Genomic DNA, 18,549 nt, shown 5'->3' with positions numbered 1-18,549 from the left:
AACTATTGTTTTGAACTCTGTATCTATTAGCTTGCTTGGTTCCATTTCATTTAGTTCTTTTTCTGGAGATTTCCTCTGTTCTTTCATTTGTGACATCTTTCTTTGCCTCTGCATTTTGACTTCCTGGTGTTTGTTTCTATGTATTAGGTAGAGCTGCTATGTCTCCTGGAATTTTTAGAGTGGCTTTGTGTAGTAGGTGTCCTGTAGGGCCCAGTGGCTCAGCCTCCCCAGTCACCTGAGCTGGGCCTTCTAGGTGCTCCGCTGTGTGGGCTGTGTGCATTGTCCTGTTGTAGTTGAGCCTTGGTTGCTGTTGGCATCACTGGGAGGAATTGACACCTAGGCCAATTGGCTGTGAGGACCAGCTATAACTACAGCTGAAGGGTTGCTGTGCTGAAGAAACCCCTGTGGAGCAGGATTTACTTCAGTGGGGCTTTGGTGTTCACTGAGTCTGCCCCTTGAGTGTGTCACTCATGGATGTGGTAGGGTTGTAATCCAGCGTAGTTGAAGCTGACCACTGGGTGCACTGTCTCTGGGGCCTCCCAGAAGGTCCAAAGTCAGCCTCTGCCTATGCCTTGCCCAAGGCCACCCAGCATGAGCTATACAGCAATATATAGGTTGCTTCTGCTTGTGTTGGACTTGGAAGTGTCCAGGAGAGGCCAAGCTATGAACCAAGGCAGGCTGCCACTAGGGCCAGGCATGGGGCCACTTATTGAGAGGTATGGGCCACACTGAGACCAGCTGCTGCTTGTTTGAAAGATTTTAGGAAAGTCCGAAGCATGAAGCTAGAGAGGCCACTTGCACAGAAAAGGCACTGGAAATGGCTTGGATGAGCTTTCAAGTAGGGAGGGGAGGGGTCTTAGGGATTCACTAGGGTGGGGCGAAATGTGTGAGCTGGGGTTGGTGAAGATTCAGAAAAGGCACCTGCTGGCTCTGTGGAGGGGGGCTCATCAGAGGAAGAATGGCCTCTACCAGCTCTTCTTTCTGGGAGAAAGCTGCCCCACCAATTCTTGGCCTGATTCCAGGCAAGTTAGTTGCTCTCTGAATGTCCCAGTTTCCTTTCCAGCTGCTGCCCCAGAGCTGGCGCTCAGAGAGTGTGTGCATCTGAGTAAGTCTGTGCACTGGCCCCTTAAGAGGAACACCAAGGACTCCAGTAGCCTCTGTGTCACTCAGCCACAATCTCTTCTGGCTTTTACAGCCCAAAGTTGTGGGGATTTCTTCCCCCAGCACTGGAACCCTAGGCTGGGGGGCCTGATGTGGGGCTGGGACCCCTCGCTCCTCCGGGAAACCTCCACCACCGAGATATCCCTCCTGGTTTTAAACCATTACACCTGGGTGTGGGACTGCAGCTGTGATCCTATGATTCTGTCCAGATTCTTCCCAGATTCCACCCCCCCCAGATTCCACCCCTCCTCCCAATCTCGATGCTTCTTCAATTTCCTAATTGTAGGACTTTTGTTCAGCTACATTTCAGGTGGTTCTGAATGATGGTTTCTCTGTATTTTAGTTGTAATTTTGATGTGGTTGTGGGAAGTGGTGGGTACTGCAGTTACCTACAGTCCCATCGTGTTGTCTCTAATCTCTATTTCTGAAAGAGCAGAGAGAAAGTGGAGAAAAGGTCAAGTGTAGGTATTTACAGTTGTATTGTGTGTTGTTTATGGAGAAAGAGTATGGAAAAAACATGCTTTGTCATTTACTAGTTGTGTCACATATCACATAAGGAATAAGTGGCCATAGATAAGTACTTGATCAGAAAGTTTTGCATGCACTGATAAAAACATTTTATGGCACATTCAGGAGCATTCTTCAAATTGCATAAACTAGCAAAAATACATTTATTTGAATATATAACATTTTCTTAAGATATATTTCTAGATGTGAAATTGCTTAGTCAAAAGGTAGTGGGCGTAGTGAATGATTTTGATATATATTTTTTAATTGTCTTTTAGAAAAGTAATTTTTAATACGAGAGTCAACAGGCTATCACATGTTGCTGGGCATACTGATATTTTACAGGAGTATCTTGTTTTATTTCACCCCACTTTACTGTGCTTCATAGGTGTTGTATTTTTCACAAAATGAAGGTAATACCCGCCAGCAGCAAATGGATTACGACTCATTTTATTATAATGCTTGATTTATTGCTATGGTCTGGAATTAAACCTGCAATATCTCTGAGGTATGCCTGTACTTGCTTTATTCCAGTTCCTGGAATTAAACCTGCAGTATGTCCTAGTTATGCCTATATTTGTGTTTTTTCCTTTTTCTTATATGTATTTACTTACTTTTTAAAAATTAGCATGTACTATTTGTGTAACAAAAATAAAGGAGATTAATATTTATTATTTTGGCCAGTCCTGTCTGACTGTTCTTTTTACACTTTAAATGTTCCCTAGAGGTTAAGACCATAATCCAAGATGATTAAGGAGATTGAATTCTCATTTAATTGATTGCTGATACTCACACAGAGAAAAACTAAGCCAGTAAACACAGGGCTGTCTTACATTTGAAAAGACTTAGCAAATCCTTTCACTACTCTTCTTTCATCTGTATTATAGGTTTATGTGTGTATTATAGTCTTTTGTCTGTATCTTAATGATCTTGTAGGTACATCTATAAATGTAAGTGACAAAACCATAAAAATCCTGGTAGAAAACATAGGCAGTAAAGTCACAGACATCTCACATAGTGGAATTTTCACCAATACATCTCATAGGGCAAGAGAAAAAAAGGAAAAAATAAACAAATGGGACTACATCAAACTAAAAAGTTTCTGCACAACAAAAGAAATCATCCTTGAAATACAAAGGAACCTCATGGTATGGGAGAACATATTTGTTAAGGATGTATCTGATAAGGGGATAATTTCCAAAATATACAAAGAACTCATACAACTCAACAAGAGGAAGACAAACATCCCAATTAAAAAATGGGCAAAGGACCTGAATAGACACTTCTTCATAGTGGACATACAGATGGCCAAGAGACATGAGAAAATGCTCGTCGATAATCATCAGAGAGATGCAAATTAAAACCACAATGAGATATCACTTCACACCTGTAGGAATGGCTGCCATCAACAAATCAACAAATGACATGTGCTGGCGAGGGTATGGAGAAAGGGGAACCCTGGTACACTGCTGGTGGGAATGCAGACTGGTGCAGCCACTATGGAAAGCAGTATGGAGTTTCCTCAAATGATTAAAAATTGACCTGCCTTTTGACCCAGTGTTCCTACTTCTAGGAATATATCCTAAGAATCCTGAAACACCAATCAGAAAGAATAAATGCACCCCTATGTTCATAGCAGCACAATTTACAATAGCTAAGATGTAGAAACATCTCAAGTGCCCATCAGTAGATGAGTGGATCAAAAAGCTGTGGGACATTTACACCATGGGATACAACGCAGCTGTAAAGAAGAAGGATCTTGTACCATTTGGGACAGCATGGATGGACCTGAAGAATATTATACTAAGCAAAATAAGCCAGTCAGAGAAAGACAAACATCACGTGATCTCACTTATATGTGGAATCTAAAGAACATAGTAAACTGATGAACAAGACAGATTCAGTGACATAGAATCATTGAACAGTCTGATGAATCTCAGAGGGAAGGCGGGGGTGGGTGGGTGGGGAGAGCTTAACCAAAGAATTTATATGCATAGTTCCTTATTTGAAAATTAGCAACACAATTTGAGTAACATCATTGATTTTCTATATGAATTAGTTTGGTTTTTTTTTATCACATTATGTGAAGACATTTAAACACTACTTTTTCTTTGTTATAAATGTATTTAAAGACATATTTGTAAGACATTAAGTAAATTTCCCACAGACATTGGAGATCTGCATATTCAACTACATCTATTTCTGAACTTTAAATATTGATAATATAAAATACAAATTTACAACTTTTTTTGACCATTCTCAAAGGCTTAATAGCCACTACTATAAAAAAAAAAATCCTTTGTGGTTAACCTGATTACTTGTAGTTTCTCTTTATCCTGATAAAAAACTCAAAACATCTTTTAGTCCAACAGAAAATTTAACTGGAGTTTAAATAGGAGTAGACTGAAAAAAGAATCAGAGAAACTTAAGGAAAGAGGAAAGATAATGGTTTATCATAGAGAAGTTAATTTAAGGGGAACTCAATATTTAAATATTTATGAAGAATAATTAGACTGAATATATAGGCAAGCTCTTGTCCCATTCTTGTGAAGATAATTAAAGAGAAATTGAACTCAATAGATTGTTATAAAATTTAAAAATAAAAATAAATTAAAAATAGATATTGATTGTCTACATGATACAATATAGCATTTTATAGGAAAATGACATGATGAATTTGTATTTATTAACAGGGATATATTTCAATATTAAAGTATTTATTAACTAACCATTAAGAAGTAATTTCTTCTCTGAATAATTTCCTTTTCTTAATCTCTTAATAATAAGGTGGCATAACAAGCTTTCCAACATTAATAATATGCTTTCTAAATAGTGTTGAAGATAATTTCTTAAATGCAACTTCATGCTCTAAAATTATCTATAGACGGAAATATATTAGATGCCTGGATAATTTTGATATTATATAAAACATGCTCATGTTATTAAATTGTCATGATTTCTCTATTTACAAAGGCATTAAAATTTTAGTTCAAAATATTACACAAAACATTATAAATTCCCTTGAAATGATTTTTTATCAATTTATTTTTCTGTCTTTCTGAACACAAATGCAATTAAAAGTAGAATTAGACCTGTCACTGTTTTATCAGTCTGTCCATTCTTCACTAGCCTGGAACATTAGAGGCTGGGTTTATCTCTGAATTGGATATTCGATCTGAAGTCTTTCAGAGCTGCTGTCAGGACAAGTCTGGCAAACTTGGAACACCCTTTGTTACATCATTTTATTTTTCTACCTTGGCAAATAAACAGAATTCATAAAGAGGTCTGCCAATGCCCCTTTAAAGAACCTAGGTTCCAAGAATGTAAAACTGTTAATATAAAAAGAATGCTAATTCTATCACTGTCCCTATATTTCTTGAGGCTACTGATGTAAGCTGCAGTGAGTGATGTTACTGAAATCCACACATTAGAGAGAAAAAGGAATCTTTTGCATATTTTACATTAGTGACCCCTATCAGTGCTTCTTGAATGTCCCCACTCTATCTCCTCACAAATTCCATCCCTGGTTGGAAATTTTTTACCTACCATAGGAAGCCAAAATTATTGATGAAGCGGCATCAGGTACCTTAGGCAGGTTTGGGGTGGGATGGGAGGTTGGGAAGGGCTGGGAATGTGGTTAAAAACTACTGCAATGAGGAAAGTATTTTCTAGGACACCCTAAAACATGGGGGCTAGATAATAATAATAACTACATGTATTGAGAGATCCCACTGTGCTTGTTCTTTGCTAAAAACATATTGTTTATTCACTAAAACCATATTATTTATTTTTTATAACAATCACACACAAGTAGAATAGTATCCCCATTTTATAAACGAGAAAATTAGAGTGGCTACCATCAATAAGTCAACACACAAGTGTTGATGAGGGTGTGGAGAAAAGGGAACCCTCATGCACAGTTGGTGAAGACACTTTGAAAAACAGTATGGATGTTTCTCCAAAAATTAAAAATAGAACTACCTTATGACCTAGCAATTCCACTTCTGGGTATTTATTTAAAAAAATTCCAAAACACTAATTTGAAAAGATATATGAATCCCTATGTACATTGCAGCATTATTTACAACAACCAAGATATGGAAGCAACCTAAGTGTCTATCAATAGATGATTGGTTAAAGAAGAGGTGGTACATATATACAGTTAAATATTACTCGGCCATAAAAAAGAATGAAATCTTACCATTTACAACAATGGGGATGGACCTAGAGGGTATTGTGCTAAGTGAAATAAATCAGACAGACAAAGACCATATGATTTCACTTATTTGTGAAATTTAAAAAACAAAATAAATCAACAAACAGAAACAGTCAATGAGATTAAATTTTAAAGTTATACTTAGAGAGTTAAGAATTTACTCATGGCCATGCTTTTAATCAATGATGAAAAAATTTATTAATTTTCAGTTCCCTTCTTTGTTCTTGAGTAGTTCTGCCTCCTTAAGAATACAGAGCTAAGAGACTACAGGTAGAACATAAGCAGTGTCACTATTAATAGCATCAGTAATTTTAAAAGCTTATTGAATGCCTACTGTGTGCAAGGCACTTTCAGGGGTGAAAAGGAGAATAAAACATGGGATTGTAATTGTAACTTAAAATGATGAAAAATTGTTTTACAGTTTTTCTTTTTCTTCCTTTGAGGTGGGTGGTGAGAAATCATCTCCCCCTACTTAAATGACCAAGATTGAAAAGGCAATTTCAAATATGAATGCATTGTTTCATAATATTATCCTTGATTTCCATTGCCCTACCCAAATTCAAAGGCCATTTCTAACATAGTAAGGTCTCACCTTTCTCTCCTTTCCTATATTATACCCAATCTGTAAAGTTTCAGAGAATAACTGCCAATTCCAGAGGCAAATATGCCTCCTGGGACAGTTCTGGCTAGATTCTCTCTCCTCTGCCACTTAAGAGAGAGACAGTCTAGGCCTGTTACTCAAATTCTTTGCGCCTCAAATTCCGTCTATAAAAGGTACATGATAAAACTTAACTTACCCACTTGTTATGATTAAATGATACAGTACATTAGTCCTTTGCCAAGCATGAAGCACCATTTAACAGTGTGGAATCACGCCATCCTATAACAAGCACAAAAAAGTAACAACTGATCAAAATAATTCTTTCCTTGGTCTTCAGTGAGTGGGGCCTAAATAATCTATTGTATTGCCCTCTTTGATTTAAAGGCCTGGATCTCAAGGAGGTCCCTGTTAAACTATAAATACAGGGTGTTCCCCCAAAATGTATACACACTTTGAATGTATAAAGTCACTGTTTTTTAACATACAGCTCATTTTCAAAATTTAAAAGGATCTACAGAAATGAATAATTTTTATTTTTTGTCAATACCTGTTTTCAAACTGATGACTGTTCTCATCCAGTCACTGCTGACAACATGAAGCAATGAAATCACAAAGATCAAGAATCATTTTGGTTGGTATTTGTGTGCCCTCAATTCATTGACTGTTCCCAGTGTTGTACCATAAACTTTATCTTGTATGTATCCCCATAAAAAAAGTCTGTCTAGTGGCACTTTAAGGTAAAGTTCAAAGCTTAGTCTGGCGTCACCCATTATTTCAAATCAGTTAAACCCGGAAAGGAGTGAAAATTAAGGGAGTTATATGCTGTTCAATTGCATATACATTTTTTTTGGGACACCCTATATATGCCATATGAAATGATATATTAAATAATTGTCATAAAAGTCTATCAAGGTACCTAGTTGTGATGGGTCACAGTGGGAACCATTTATTATTGGCAGTAATAAAAAGAGACAAGAGCAATAAAAAGAAACAAATTGCTGATACCGTACATGCAAAACACGGTGAGCTTCACACATATTATGCTGAGTGAAAGACAGCAAACAGATAAAAAAAGTTCATACTCTGATTCCATTCTTGAAACTCTAAACTATGTACAAGGATACGAGGGAACCTTCTCTGGTGATGAAAATGCTCTATGTCTCCAAAATGATGTGGGTTACAGTAATGCATGTGGTTTTCAGAACTGGTTTAAAGGAACTACTTAAGATCTCAGCATTTCACTGTATGTAGATTATACTTCAGTGTTTGTTGTTTTTTTTTAAAAGACCATCTAAAATTATTATTTTTATGGATGTATGCTGAAATATTTCCAGATGAAAAAGATATATGTAATTCTTGGAATTTAGTAAAAATTGGAGAGGGAGTAGTGATAAAAATTGGGAGTGGATTGGGCATAAAGATGAAACGTACACTGAACCATGTTGGAAGTTGGGAGACACTCACAGGGGAGTCTGTTCTCTCTACTGTTGCATGTGTTTTAACCCTTTCCGTAATAAGAAGTTGAAAAGTGAGGCATCATCTGGGTTCACCTCGTTACAAGAGAAAACTGAGCAGAAGGACAAACATAACTTGTTCAAAGCCAGGCAATAAACCAACTTTCAAGTTTAACCTTCTTTCTCTGACCCCAATGAAACCAAACATGAGTGTCTTGGAAAGGATACTTTTAGAAAGGGCAGGCCAATAACAGCAGGAACTGTTCAAGCGTGCGGGTCCTTGTTTCCTGTCCCTTTTGGTTTCAAACGAATTGTCTTGTAGATTTAAATTACATATTATTCAAATTTCAGACCCAAGTGAGAGCAAGGGTCAGAACAAGGAGCCCCCCGCCCCTCCCCCTAAACAAAATAAAAACACTGCGAAGACTCTTTCCTTCCAGCGCTAAAATCACCCTCGCAGGCAAAGGAAAGCGGAGGCATCCAGTGGGAGGGAGGAGCCTGCGCCGCGCTGCGGGCGCCGCGGGGGGGCGGCTCCGGCTCCAGCTCCGCGGGCGTGTGGACGAGTTAAGCAGCCCGGTGCTTGTCTCGAACCCGCGCTCACCCGAGTCTGGGGGGTGGGGGGGCCAGCTCCCGGGGCCGCCCACAGCAGGAGCCGGCGAGGTGAGCGGCGGCCGGATAATAAATTGGATGTGACGGTGCAGGGGGTAAAGCCACGCCGGACTTGTCCTCTCCTTGCAGGCGCCCTGAGTGGGGAAAGTCAATTCCATCCCGAGAACGAAACGCCTCGGCACCGCTGGGTTCCGACGGCTGGGGGCTATTTACCCGTCGCTGAGCTGCCGGGAGAACCTGGGGCTGGCGGGCCCCGATTGGTGGGAAGGAGAGTGGTGAGAGTGCGGTGGGGAGGGCGCAGCCTCCTCCCGCCTCCTCAACCTGTAACTCTTCCCGCGAGTCACCTCCCCTCCCGCGGGACCCCTTCCAAGGTTAAGAGCAAACCCGAACCCGGAGGCTAGTGAAGCAAAAGCCTCCGTGAGGCCGTGTCCTGCGACCGTGAATCCGATTTCAGCGATCCGAGGGAAGCGTGCTCCCGGCGGTGCCGAGGGGCGCACCTTTCCGAGCCGCCCGCCTCCTCCAGCTGCTCCCCAAGAGACTGGCTCTGGCTTTGGTGGTTGATCCCAGACACCCCCCCCTCCCCAAGCCCCTCGGCTGGCTCTGACGTGGGGGTCCCGGTGAGGAGCCAGAAGGGAAGGCAGAGACGGGGGGGGGGGGGGATGGGAAAGATGTCAACCCGACTCTGACCGCTCCAATCGCCACGGGAGTCCCTGCGACCCTGAACTTGAGGTGAAGCGCAAGACACCCCCGCCTTTCCTCCTCCCAGGACCCGGCGAGCGCTTGGAGTTGAGGTACATTCTCCCACCCCAACCTCACCCCCACCCCACCCCCACCGCACCCTCCCTACCTCCACCCCCACCGCACCCCCCCTACCTCCACCCCCACCGCACCCCCACCCCCACCCGAGAAGAGGCGTGAAGCGCACGCGGCGCCGAGAGCAGCTTGCGCGGGGCGAGGGGCGGGGAGAGGCGCTGACAAATCAGCCGCCGGGGCGGCGAGCGGAGGGGCAGGGGAAGGAAGGGAAAGAGAGGGAGGAAGAGGAGGAGGAAGATCCCGACGACCAGAAGGGGACCGAGAAAGGGGGCTAGCGACGGAGCGCGGCGGCGCGGGTGAGGTGCGTGCGGCGGTAGGGCAGGCCCGGGCACCGAGCCTCGCCTTCAGCATCCTTCGCTTCCTCCCGCCTTCCCTTCCGACCCCGTGTCTCTTTCTCTGGGATCCTCTCGTGCTGGGGACAGGGAGTGGCGATTCGACGACGGGCTCGTGGGTTCGCCTCCGGCCTCCGCAGCCTCTCGTCGCTGGGCGGTGCGGACTGCAGCTACCCCCGGGGACCCTTCCTCTCCTGGCGCCGCCTCCGCCCTCCTCGTGCGCTCCTACTCGTCCCTCTTTCCATTTGAATAAGATTTGGGAATTGTTTAAATATATTTTATTAAGAGGGAAGGGGAGACCCGACATCTGCGGAGCAGAGAGAGTCAGGTAAGCACCTGTGGTTCTAAACGGGCCGCTTCGTAAATCCCGGAGAACACCCAGGGGGAGAGGAGGCGTCGTGGACGCCCGGCGGGCGGGCTGCTGCTGCCGGAGGACCCGCTGTGTCAAGTGTCCCTTGGAGTCGGGTGCTCATCCCTTTGGTGAGCGTGAGGAAAGGAAGTTGACCAGGCTTTTCTCCGCTTCCGAGGTTTCCCTCGCAAAGGCTTGAGAAGCCAGGCTTCTCCGAGACAAGCCTTTCCTTCGGGAAAAGCTGGGATGCTGGAGGGGGAGCGAGCATCCAACTTTCCCTCTTTCCTTAAATGCCCAGCTCTCCCTCGCAGTTCTCTCCGTAAAGTAAACAAGCTGTGCCTGGCAGATAATTACGTGGACGCGCGGAGAGGGCAAGGCAACAGGTGGTAAGGGGTTAACAGGTGCGGGAGCGGGTGGGGAGCGGGCTGGCGCGCGCGGAGAACGCCCCCTCGGGTGGCGGCGCGCGTCTCCCCGCCGCCGGCGGGTTTCAGCCGGAGCCTGCTCGGGGCAGATAGCTGAGGGCGGGGGCGGATGGTGGCGTGGATTAGAGCTGGGGCGGGGGGTGGGCTCCCAGTTGGCCTGAGGTTCAGCCACACCCAGGGTGAGTAGTTGTCTTCTGTCCCCTGTTCCTGACCTACCTTTAAGGCCTCTTCTGGGATTCATTTTCAGTGTCCCTGACCCCGTGCCTCCAGCTCCCTTTCTTTTCCTGTGATCTGTCTTCCAAACGTACTTCTAATATATACTGTCACCTTTTGGACCCTGGGAAGTTGAAAGAGGGGGTCCATCTTTTCATGCAACTCCACTTGGGAAATGCAGTGAGAACAGCTGTGATGATTCATCCTAATCCATGTTTAGGCGGCGAGACTTGTACTAGCCAAGATGGATGGGGGAATGCTCAATTTTTAATGCAAAAGCTAAAAAAAGGCTTCTTTTGCCCAATGGTTGAAATAAGGGTGCATTTAAAAGAGCCTCACACTTTTGGGAGTTTTACTGATCTTTCAGGGCGCTTCTAGTTTTTTGTTTTACCTCAAAGTTCTCCTTCAAAGTGTATTTTTTGTTTTCCAGTGTGGTGTAAAGGAATTCATTAGCCATGGATGTATTCATGAAAGGACTTTCAAGGGCCAAGGAGGGAGTCGTGGCTGCTGCTGAAAAAACCAAACAGGGTGTGGCAGAAGCAGCAGGAAAGACAAAAGAGGGTGTTCTCTATGTAGGTAGGTAAGCCCGGAGTGTCATTTTGATATTTGTTTATGACTGATAAGTTAGGATGATTGATGCTCTTAATGCTGGTTTTTCTCCCTTGATTCATTTTTGCATCATCACTTGTCAAAAGGATGGATTGAGTCAGAGTTATGTATGGGTAGGTGAATGTGTATATTTGAGCTAATAGTAAAAAGTGAATGTAATCTGTTTTTTCCAGATTACTGAATTTTGCAGTAATACTGAGGACTTTTTTGTTTCTTTGAAAAAAAGTTTATGTGCATAAATGACTATTTAGGAGGATTTAAAAAAAAATCAATCTTTTAAAATATAATCAAGAATATTTTTAAGAATCAAAATCATTCATGGGCCTTTGGTTTCTTTTGTCATCATGAATAATATTTGCTTATTTTAGAGTATTCTTTTAAAAAAATAAAACTTCGATATGGCCCTGGGATACCTAAAAAGAGACCTGAAAAGGAAAGGACAGGACAGTCTTTGGTGGAGTGATTCCTTGAGACCACAAGGAAGTGCTTCAGGCTTGCTACTAATATCTCAGACATTTATATAGTTAATTTACCAAACGATACACAGAACAAACAATGAGATTGTGCTTATCCTTCCTACCTTTCCCTAAATTCCCACCTTGGAGTGTTTATGAAGACCTTGACTCTCGTTTTCTTATCTTAATCTGTGTTAGGTGGGGTGTTATTTTACAGACTTGAGATTCTTTGGAGGAGTAGACACACACATATATACACACTCATCTACAGACACACACACACACACACACGCACGCACACACACACTCATGCACCACCCTTTCTCCTCTGCTCCTCTGAGCTCCTCTACATTCTCTGGTGGCCCCTGTAGCAGCAGTGGCCACAGGATGAGCAGAAAGGCGGAGCAGGGCATATTGAGTGGTGGGGTGCTATGTGTCTCCAACATAGATGGGCTGCAGAAAAGTTATTAGAATGACTTTTATGAAAGCTTCTGATATTATTTTTTCCCCTCACTGTTCATAGACTCTTTTATATTGGTTGTTCTTAACACAAATCTTCAATTTAATTACTTCCTTGATCTTAGAACATATTTTCAGAAAATCATGGAATTAAAGTGTTATAAGAGAAAAAACTGATATTAATTTCAAGCTCTTTCTTGTGAAGTGTAAATTACATCTTTTTAGATGGAATTTGGAATACTGAATCAGTGACGTGAAGATAATCAGTATCTTTATATTTGTCCTCAGTTTTCCAAGTTGTATATGCTTACAAATATTCTTTGATTTTAATTACTTTATAATTTAGTAACTTTAAAGGTTTTTTAAAATAATGATAACATTTACTTGATTAGTTTGTAGTGAGTTTAGAAACTGTTGAATATTAAATTGGTACATTTGCTCTTTTCTGGGTAATAAACAGGTTTTCCTTACCTGGAAAACTTTTGTTTTCATTGTTAATTATGAGTTGGGTAAATAAAATTTTATTTTCAGTGATTAATTTTGTTTTTCACTCTGAGATTGTTATATAAAATTGTAATTTGTTTATATGTCACATTAAAAACTCATCTTTACTGTCTGTTATGGTATTTAACATATAGGATGTTCTATAAATTATTTATTAGTTATGTTCTGATGTCTAATTAAAAGTTAAACTCAAACACAGGGTTTAGGATGAGAGGTGACCATGAGAATAAACAGTGGTAGAGTGCAGTAGTTGGCAAACTTTTTTCTGTAAAAGGGTAGATAATAAGTGTTTTAGGGCCATAATATCTCTGTCTTAATTGCTCAGCTCTGGTGTTGTCATGTGAATGAGCCACAGACAGCAATTACTGTGACTATGTTCCAATAAGACTTCATTCTTACCAAAATAGGTGGTGAGTTAACATAGCTTGTAGGCTGTAGTTTGCTGATTCCTGGTAAAGAAGAGAGGACATGAACTTTATGTTAGACAAACCTAAGTTCTAGTCCAGGCTACACCACTTATTACCTCTAGGACACTGGGGAAGTTACTTAACATTTCTCAGTATCACTTCCCTCATTTGTAAAAATATAATTTAGACAAATGCAGCTACCTTGCAGAGTTTTTGTGAGAATGTCATGATAAAACAGAGCATATGAGTAACAAAGCATACTTTTAAAAAAATTAAACACTTTATTATTTAGAGCGGTTTTAGGTTCACAGAAAAATTGAAGAAAGGTACAGAGGTTTCCTCACCCCACACATGCGTAGCCTCCCCCCAATCAACATCCCTCACCAGAGTTACATTTGTTACAACTAATGAACCTACATTGACAGAGCATTATCAGAGTCCATACTTTACCTTAGGGTTCATTCTGGGTGTTGTACATTATATAGGCTTGGACAAATGTATAATAACATGTATCATTGTACTATCATACAGCGTAGTTTCAATGTCCTAAAAATCCTGTTCTGTTTATCCCCTCCCCCAGCCATTGGCAACCACCAATCTTTTTACTGTCTCCATAATTTTGCCTTTTCTAGAATGTCATATATTTGAAATCATATAGTATGTAGCCTGTTCAAATTGGCTTGTTTCACTTAGTAATATGCATTTAAGTTTCTTCTGTGTCTTTGAATGCCTCATCAGTCATTTCTGTCTAGCACTGAATAATAGTCTATTGTCTGAATGTACCACAATTTACCCATTCAAACTGAAGGACATCTTGGTTGCTTTCAAGTTTGGGCAATTATGAATAAAGCTGCTCTAAAAATCCATGTGCAGGGTTTTGTGTGAACATACATTTTTAGTTCCTTTGGGTAAACACCAAGGAGCATGACTGCTGGATCATATAGGTAGAATATGCTTAGTTTTGTAAGGAGCCTCCAAACTCTCTTCCAAAGGGCCTCAGCCACTATGCTTTCCCGCAAGCAATGAATGAGAGTTCCTGTTGCTTCCCATTCTCACCAGCCTTTAGTGTTTGATTTTGGCCATTCTGATAAGTGTATACTGGTAACTCACTGCTCTTTTTGTTTGCATTTCCCTGATGAAATATGATGTGGAGAATCTTTTCATAAAATTATTTTCCATCTATTATCTTCTTTGGTGAAGTCTCTGTTCAGATTTTCTGCCTGTTTTTTTATTTTTTATTTTTTATTGTTGAGTTTTAAGAGTTCTTTCATATTTTGGATAACGATCCTTTTTCAGATGCATCTTTTTCAAACATTTTCTTGTAGCCTATAGTTTGTTTTCTCATTCTCTTAATGTTTTCTTTCCCAGGGAAGACATTTTAATGAAGTCTAGTTAATGGATTCTTTCTTTATGGATCATGTTTTTGGTGTTGCATCGAAAAGTCATTGCCATACCCATGGTCATGGAGGTTTTTCTCCTGTGTTATATTCTTGGAGTTTTATAGTTTTGCATCTTACATTTAGGACTGTAATACCTTTTGAGGTATTTTGTTGTTGTTTGTTTTTGTGAAGGGTGTAAAGTCTGTCTAGATTCTTTGTTTTGTTTTGTTTTGTTTTTTTGCATGTAGACTTCCAATTGTTCCAGCACCATTTGTTGAAAGGATTATCTTTGTTCCATAGCATTGCTTTCAATCCTTTGTCAGAATCAGTTGGCTAAATTTATGTGGTTCTATTTTGGGACTCTGTTTCATTGGTCTATTTATTCTTTTGCCAATATTACTCTAGCTTTATAGTAAGTCTTGAAGCCAGGTAGTGTTACTTCTCTAACTTTGTTTTTATACTTCAATACTGTATTGGCTCTTCTAGGCCTTTTGTCTTTCCACATAAACTTTATAATCTATTTTTCAATATCCACAAAATAACTTGTTGGGATTTTGATTGAGACCAAATTGAACTATAGATCAAGTTGGGAAGAACTGACATCTGGACAATATTGATTCTTCCTGTTGATGATCACAGACTATATATTTATTTAGTTTGATTTTGTTAATCAGAATTTATATAGATCTATTCTGTTAAATTTTATACCCAAGAATTTTATTTATTTTTTTGGTACTAATGTAAATGGAATTGTGTTGTTAATGTGAAATTCCTCTTGTTCGTTCCTGGTATATAGGAAAGTAATCGATTTGTGCTTATTAACCTCATATCCTGCAACCTTGCTAAAATCAATTATTAATTCCGGGAGTTATTTTTTTATTATTCTTTTGGATTTCCTACATAGACTATCATGTTATCTGTGAATGAAGATAGTTTTTCTCTTTTTTCCCAATCTATATTCTTTTTATTTTATTTTTTTGTCTTATTGCATTAGCTAGGACTTCCAGTATGATGTTGAAAAGGATTGGCGAGAGAAGGGTTTCCTTGCCTTGTTCCTATTCTTAGTAGGAAAGTTTCTAGTGTCTCACCATGAAATATAATGTTACCTGTAGGTTTTTTGTAACTATTCTTTATTAGGTTGAGGAAGTTACCCTCTATTTCTAGTTTACTGGAAGTTTTGTCATGAATTTTATCATATTTATCACAAATTTTGAATTTTGTCAAGTTCTTTTTTGCATCTGTTGATATGATTATGTGATTTATCTTTTTAGCCTATGGATGTGATGAATTACTTTAATTTTCAAATGTTGAACCAGCCTTGCATACTTGGAATTAAACACTAGGTCATGGTGTTTAATTATTTTTTATATGTTGTTGGATTTGATTCACTAATATTTTGCTGAGGATTTTTATAAAGCACATTTTTATATATAGGAGCCATGGTCATTATCAAACAAATTTTTCAACAGAATACTTACTTAGTCAACGTATTTTCTTTTATATTTTTATCCTTCATTACAAAATCTATTATCAATAACTAGTTTGAGAAATGACTAAAGAAAATTTTCTAATTTAACTGTGGCTGAACAAGTTTGGTACACTGTTTTCATAAACCTCATGAGAAAAGTAATATTTTTCCTTTATAGTATTATAGTTTTGAAAGCTGTCTTTGATTAATTGAAGAACTACCAGTAAAGGAAGGAAATAATCTTCAAAAGTGTTGTGAATATGGATCGATATCAAACTCTTACAGCATGCTTCACCTGCACCAAGTTGAGAAAGTCAACACAACATGAACAACAGTAGTTGAGTCCTTGCAACCACCAGGCACTACTTCCAAACTTTTTTACTCTGCAGTTTTGTGAAGTTCTGAGGGAGAAGATGGGATGCATGTGGGCCACCTCAGCTCAGGGAAACTATTAGTACTTGTGTTCCTTCAGCTTTTATATTTTTATAATCATATAGCCACTTGGCACCTGTTTTGTAGCAATATCTTTTAAATTACAGGTTCCTCATCAAAGTTTAATTATTAATTATATACTAATAATTAATTAACAGTAAACAACAGGTTGTTTGTTTGATAAGAAGCAATCTTATCAAGATTCTCATTTATCTTTGATTTAGGATGCATTCCATGACTTAGCCAAAGGCCACATTCTCAGGTACTACAGAGTAAGAGAGGAAAGACTACAGACCAACTGTTAAACATTTCTTTTTACTAGGCATTTTTAAAATATGGGTTGCAAGAGTGACAGGTAGGTAGTGATAAGAAATATTTTCTCAAATACAGGCTGTTTTTACCTAACATAGTTCCAGGATACACGGATTCAGTCACCACAGTTAATTCAGTAACACCAATCCCTAATAACACAGTTCAAATTTCTGTTACCATAACACATAAACTGTGACTGATTGCATAAAGTACAAACTGCTCTTAGCTCTTCAGCCCACAGATCACTATATAAATAACAGAAACCCATTATGACACATGGCCACATCACATTGCTTCTTTCAAAGTCTGTTGGTGATTGGTCACTGCACATCTGCTATTTGGTTCATACAGACAGCAAAGCCCATGGTTTTATTGCTGGTGCCAGTGAAAAATCCATGTAATAATTTATGAAAATGCGTAATTGAAAGAAGAAATTGGCCCTACGTGATGAAAGTGCAGCAAAGACGAGCGAAAAATGCTGGCAGTAAAATTAGATTCAAACATAAATTTATTTATGCATGAAATAGCTTGCTGTGGGAATATCGAGATTGCTACAGTTCAGGAGGCTCTAGGTGTGCAGCCAGAGAGACTTATTGAAGCTGACAGTATCAACATACACATAAAAGCGGTCCTGATGAATAAGGTGAGCATGCCCCAGGGGAAGTGATGCCACAGAAACACTTGACTTGAAAAGAACAGTCAGAGGCATATCATGACATTAAAAGTACAAAGGGTAACATTTTGGAAACTGATCCAAATTTACAGATTTTCTAAGGCTTAGAAAAGATGTTCACTCTATGTAGGAAGTTATGCAATGAGAACAAGAATACAAGCAGTGTTGAGACTACTTGTTAAGTTTTTTACAAAGAAATAAAACACTTTAATTCTCAGTGTATTAAATTACACTATACTAAGCAAATATTAGCTTTACTAATTTTTCATTCCCCTGTACATTTATAAATGATGAAGAGAGTTTGTAATGTTTTGACAAAAAATGTTAGAGGTCATGGAACAATGGTAATTTTTAACCACTGATTAATTGTAATTTTCATCTTTGATTATTAAGAGCATGTTACACAACTTCAACTCAGCTTGTGAACCGTCATTTTTTATCCCATAGTATTGTTCAAAGTAAGCATTACCTGCAAAACACACACACATTATATATATATATATGTGTGTGGGTATAATATATACATAATATAATATATATATAAAAAATACTATCCTATATTCTTTAACATATTTAACATCTGCACAATTTTATTATTTATTTATTTATTTATTTATTTTTATTTATCTTTTTAAAAAAATATATCTTTATTGATTTCAGAGAGAGGAAAGGAGAGGGAGAGAGAGAGAAACATCAATGATTAGAGAGTCACTGATCGAGCCCACAACCCGGGCATGTGCCCTGACCGGGAATTGAACCACGATCGCCTGGATCCTAGGTTGACACTCAACTGCTGAGCCATGCCTGGCTGGCCTGCACAATTTTATTTATATAAATTTATAATTAGGTGATTTTTCATTTGTTTTAAACTGCAAATCCCTTTACAAATACATGCAAAGAATAATAGTTCTATTTAAAAGTCTTTACTATGTACTAAACACTGTTTTAAACTTTATATGTATTGTTCCTTTGACCTTCAAGTTGACCAAATGATATATATTTGATTAGTATGTGGTGAAGAGATTTAAATCCAGAAAATCTGAATCCAGAGCTTATGTTCGTAAGTACAAACTATAGTTTATATGTTTTGAGAATTTTTATGAGTTTATTTGAGCCAAAATTGATGACATATCCTGGGGAGCAAGATCGCAAATGCTCCTTTATGTTTTATTTT

General features: G+C 39.4%; 1 protein-coding gene across 7 annotated transcripts in view; it reads left to right on the top strand.

The window, feature by feature from the left end:
- The first annotated feature begins 8,462 nt into the window (after nucleotides 1–8,462).
- SNCA (synuclein alpha) overlaps nucleotides 8,463–18,549 on the top strand; it is a 98,328-nt gene continuing 88,241 nt past the window's right edge. Inside the window, exons 1-2 of one of the 7 annotated variants that reach the window (XM_081118558.1) lie at nucleotides 8,463–9,339; nucleotides 11,108–11,253. In XM_081118558.1, the coding sequence (XP_080974684.1) occupies nucleotides 11,133–11,253 (121 nt within the window). In that variant the 5' untranslated portion in view covers nucleotides 8,463–9,339; nucleotides 11,108–11,132. Of the gene's footprint in view, nucleotides 10,022–10,113; nucleotides 10,429–10,464; nucleotides 10,769–11,107; nucleotides 11,254–18,549 lie in introns of those variants that run through there. The other 6 variants (XM_081118557.1, XM_081118561.1, XM_081118559.1 and 3 more) reach the window with 6 other exon arrangements.

The sequence above is a fragment of the Miniopterus schreibersii genome (genome assembly GCF_964146895.1).
Source record: "Miniopterus schreibersii genome assembly, chromosome: 1".
Taxonomy (NCBI): Eukaryota; Metazoa; Chordata; class Mammalia; order Chiroptera; family Miniopteridae; genus Miniopterus; species Miniopterus schreibersii.
The sequence above is the reverse complement of the archived record's forward strand: the minus strand, read 5'-3'. Positions and strand labels throughout refer to the sequence as shown.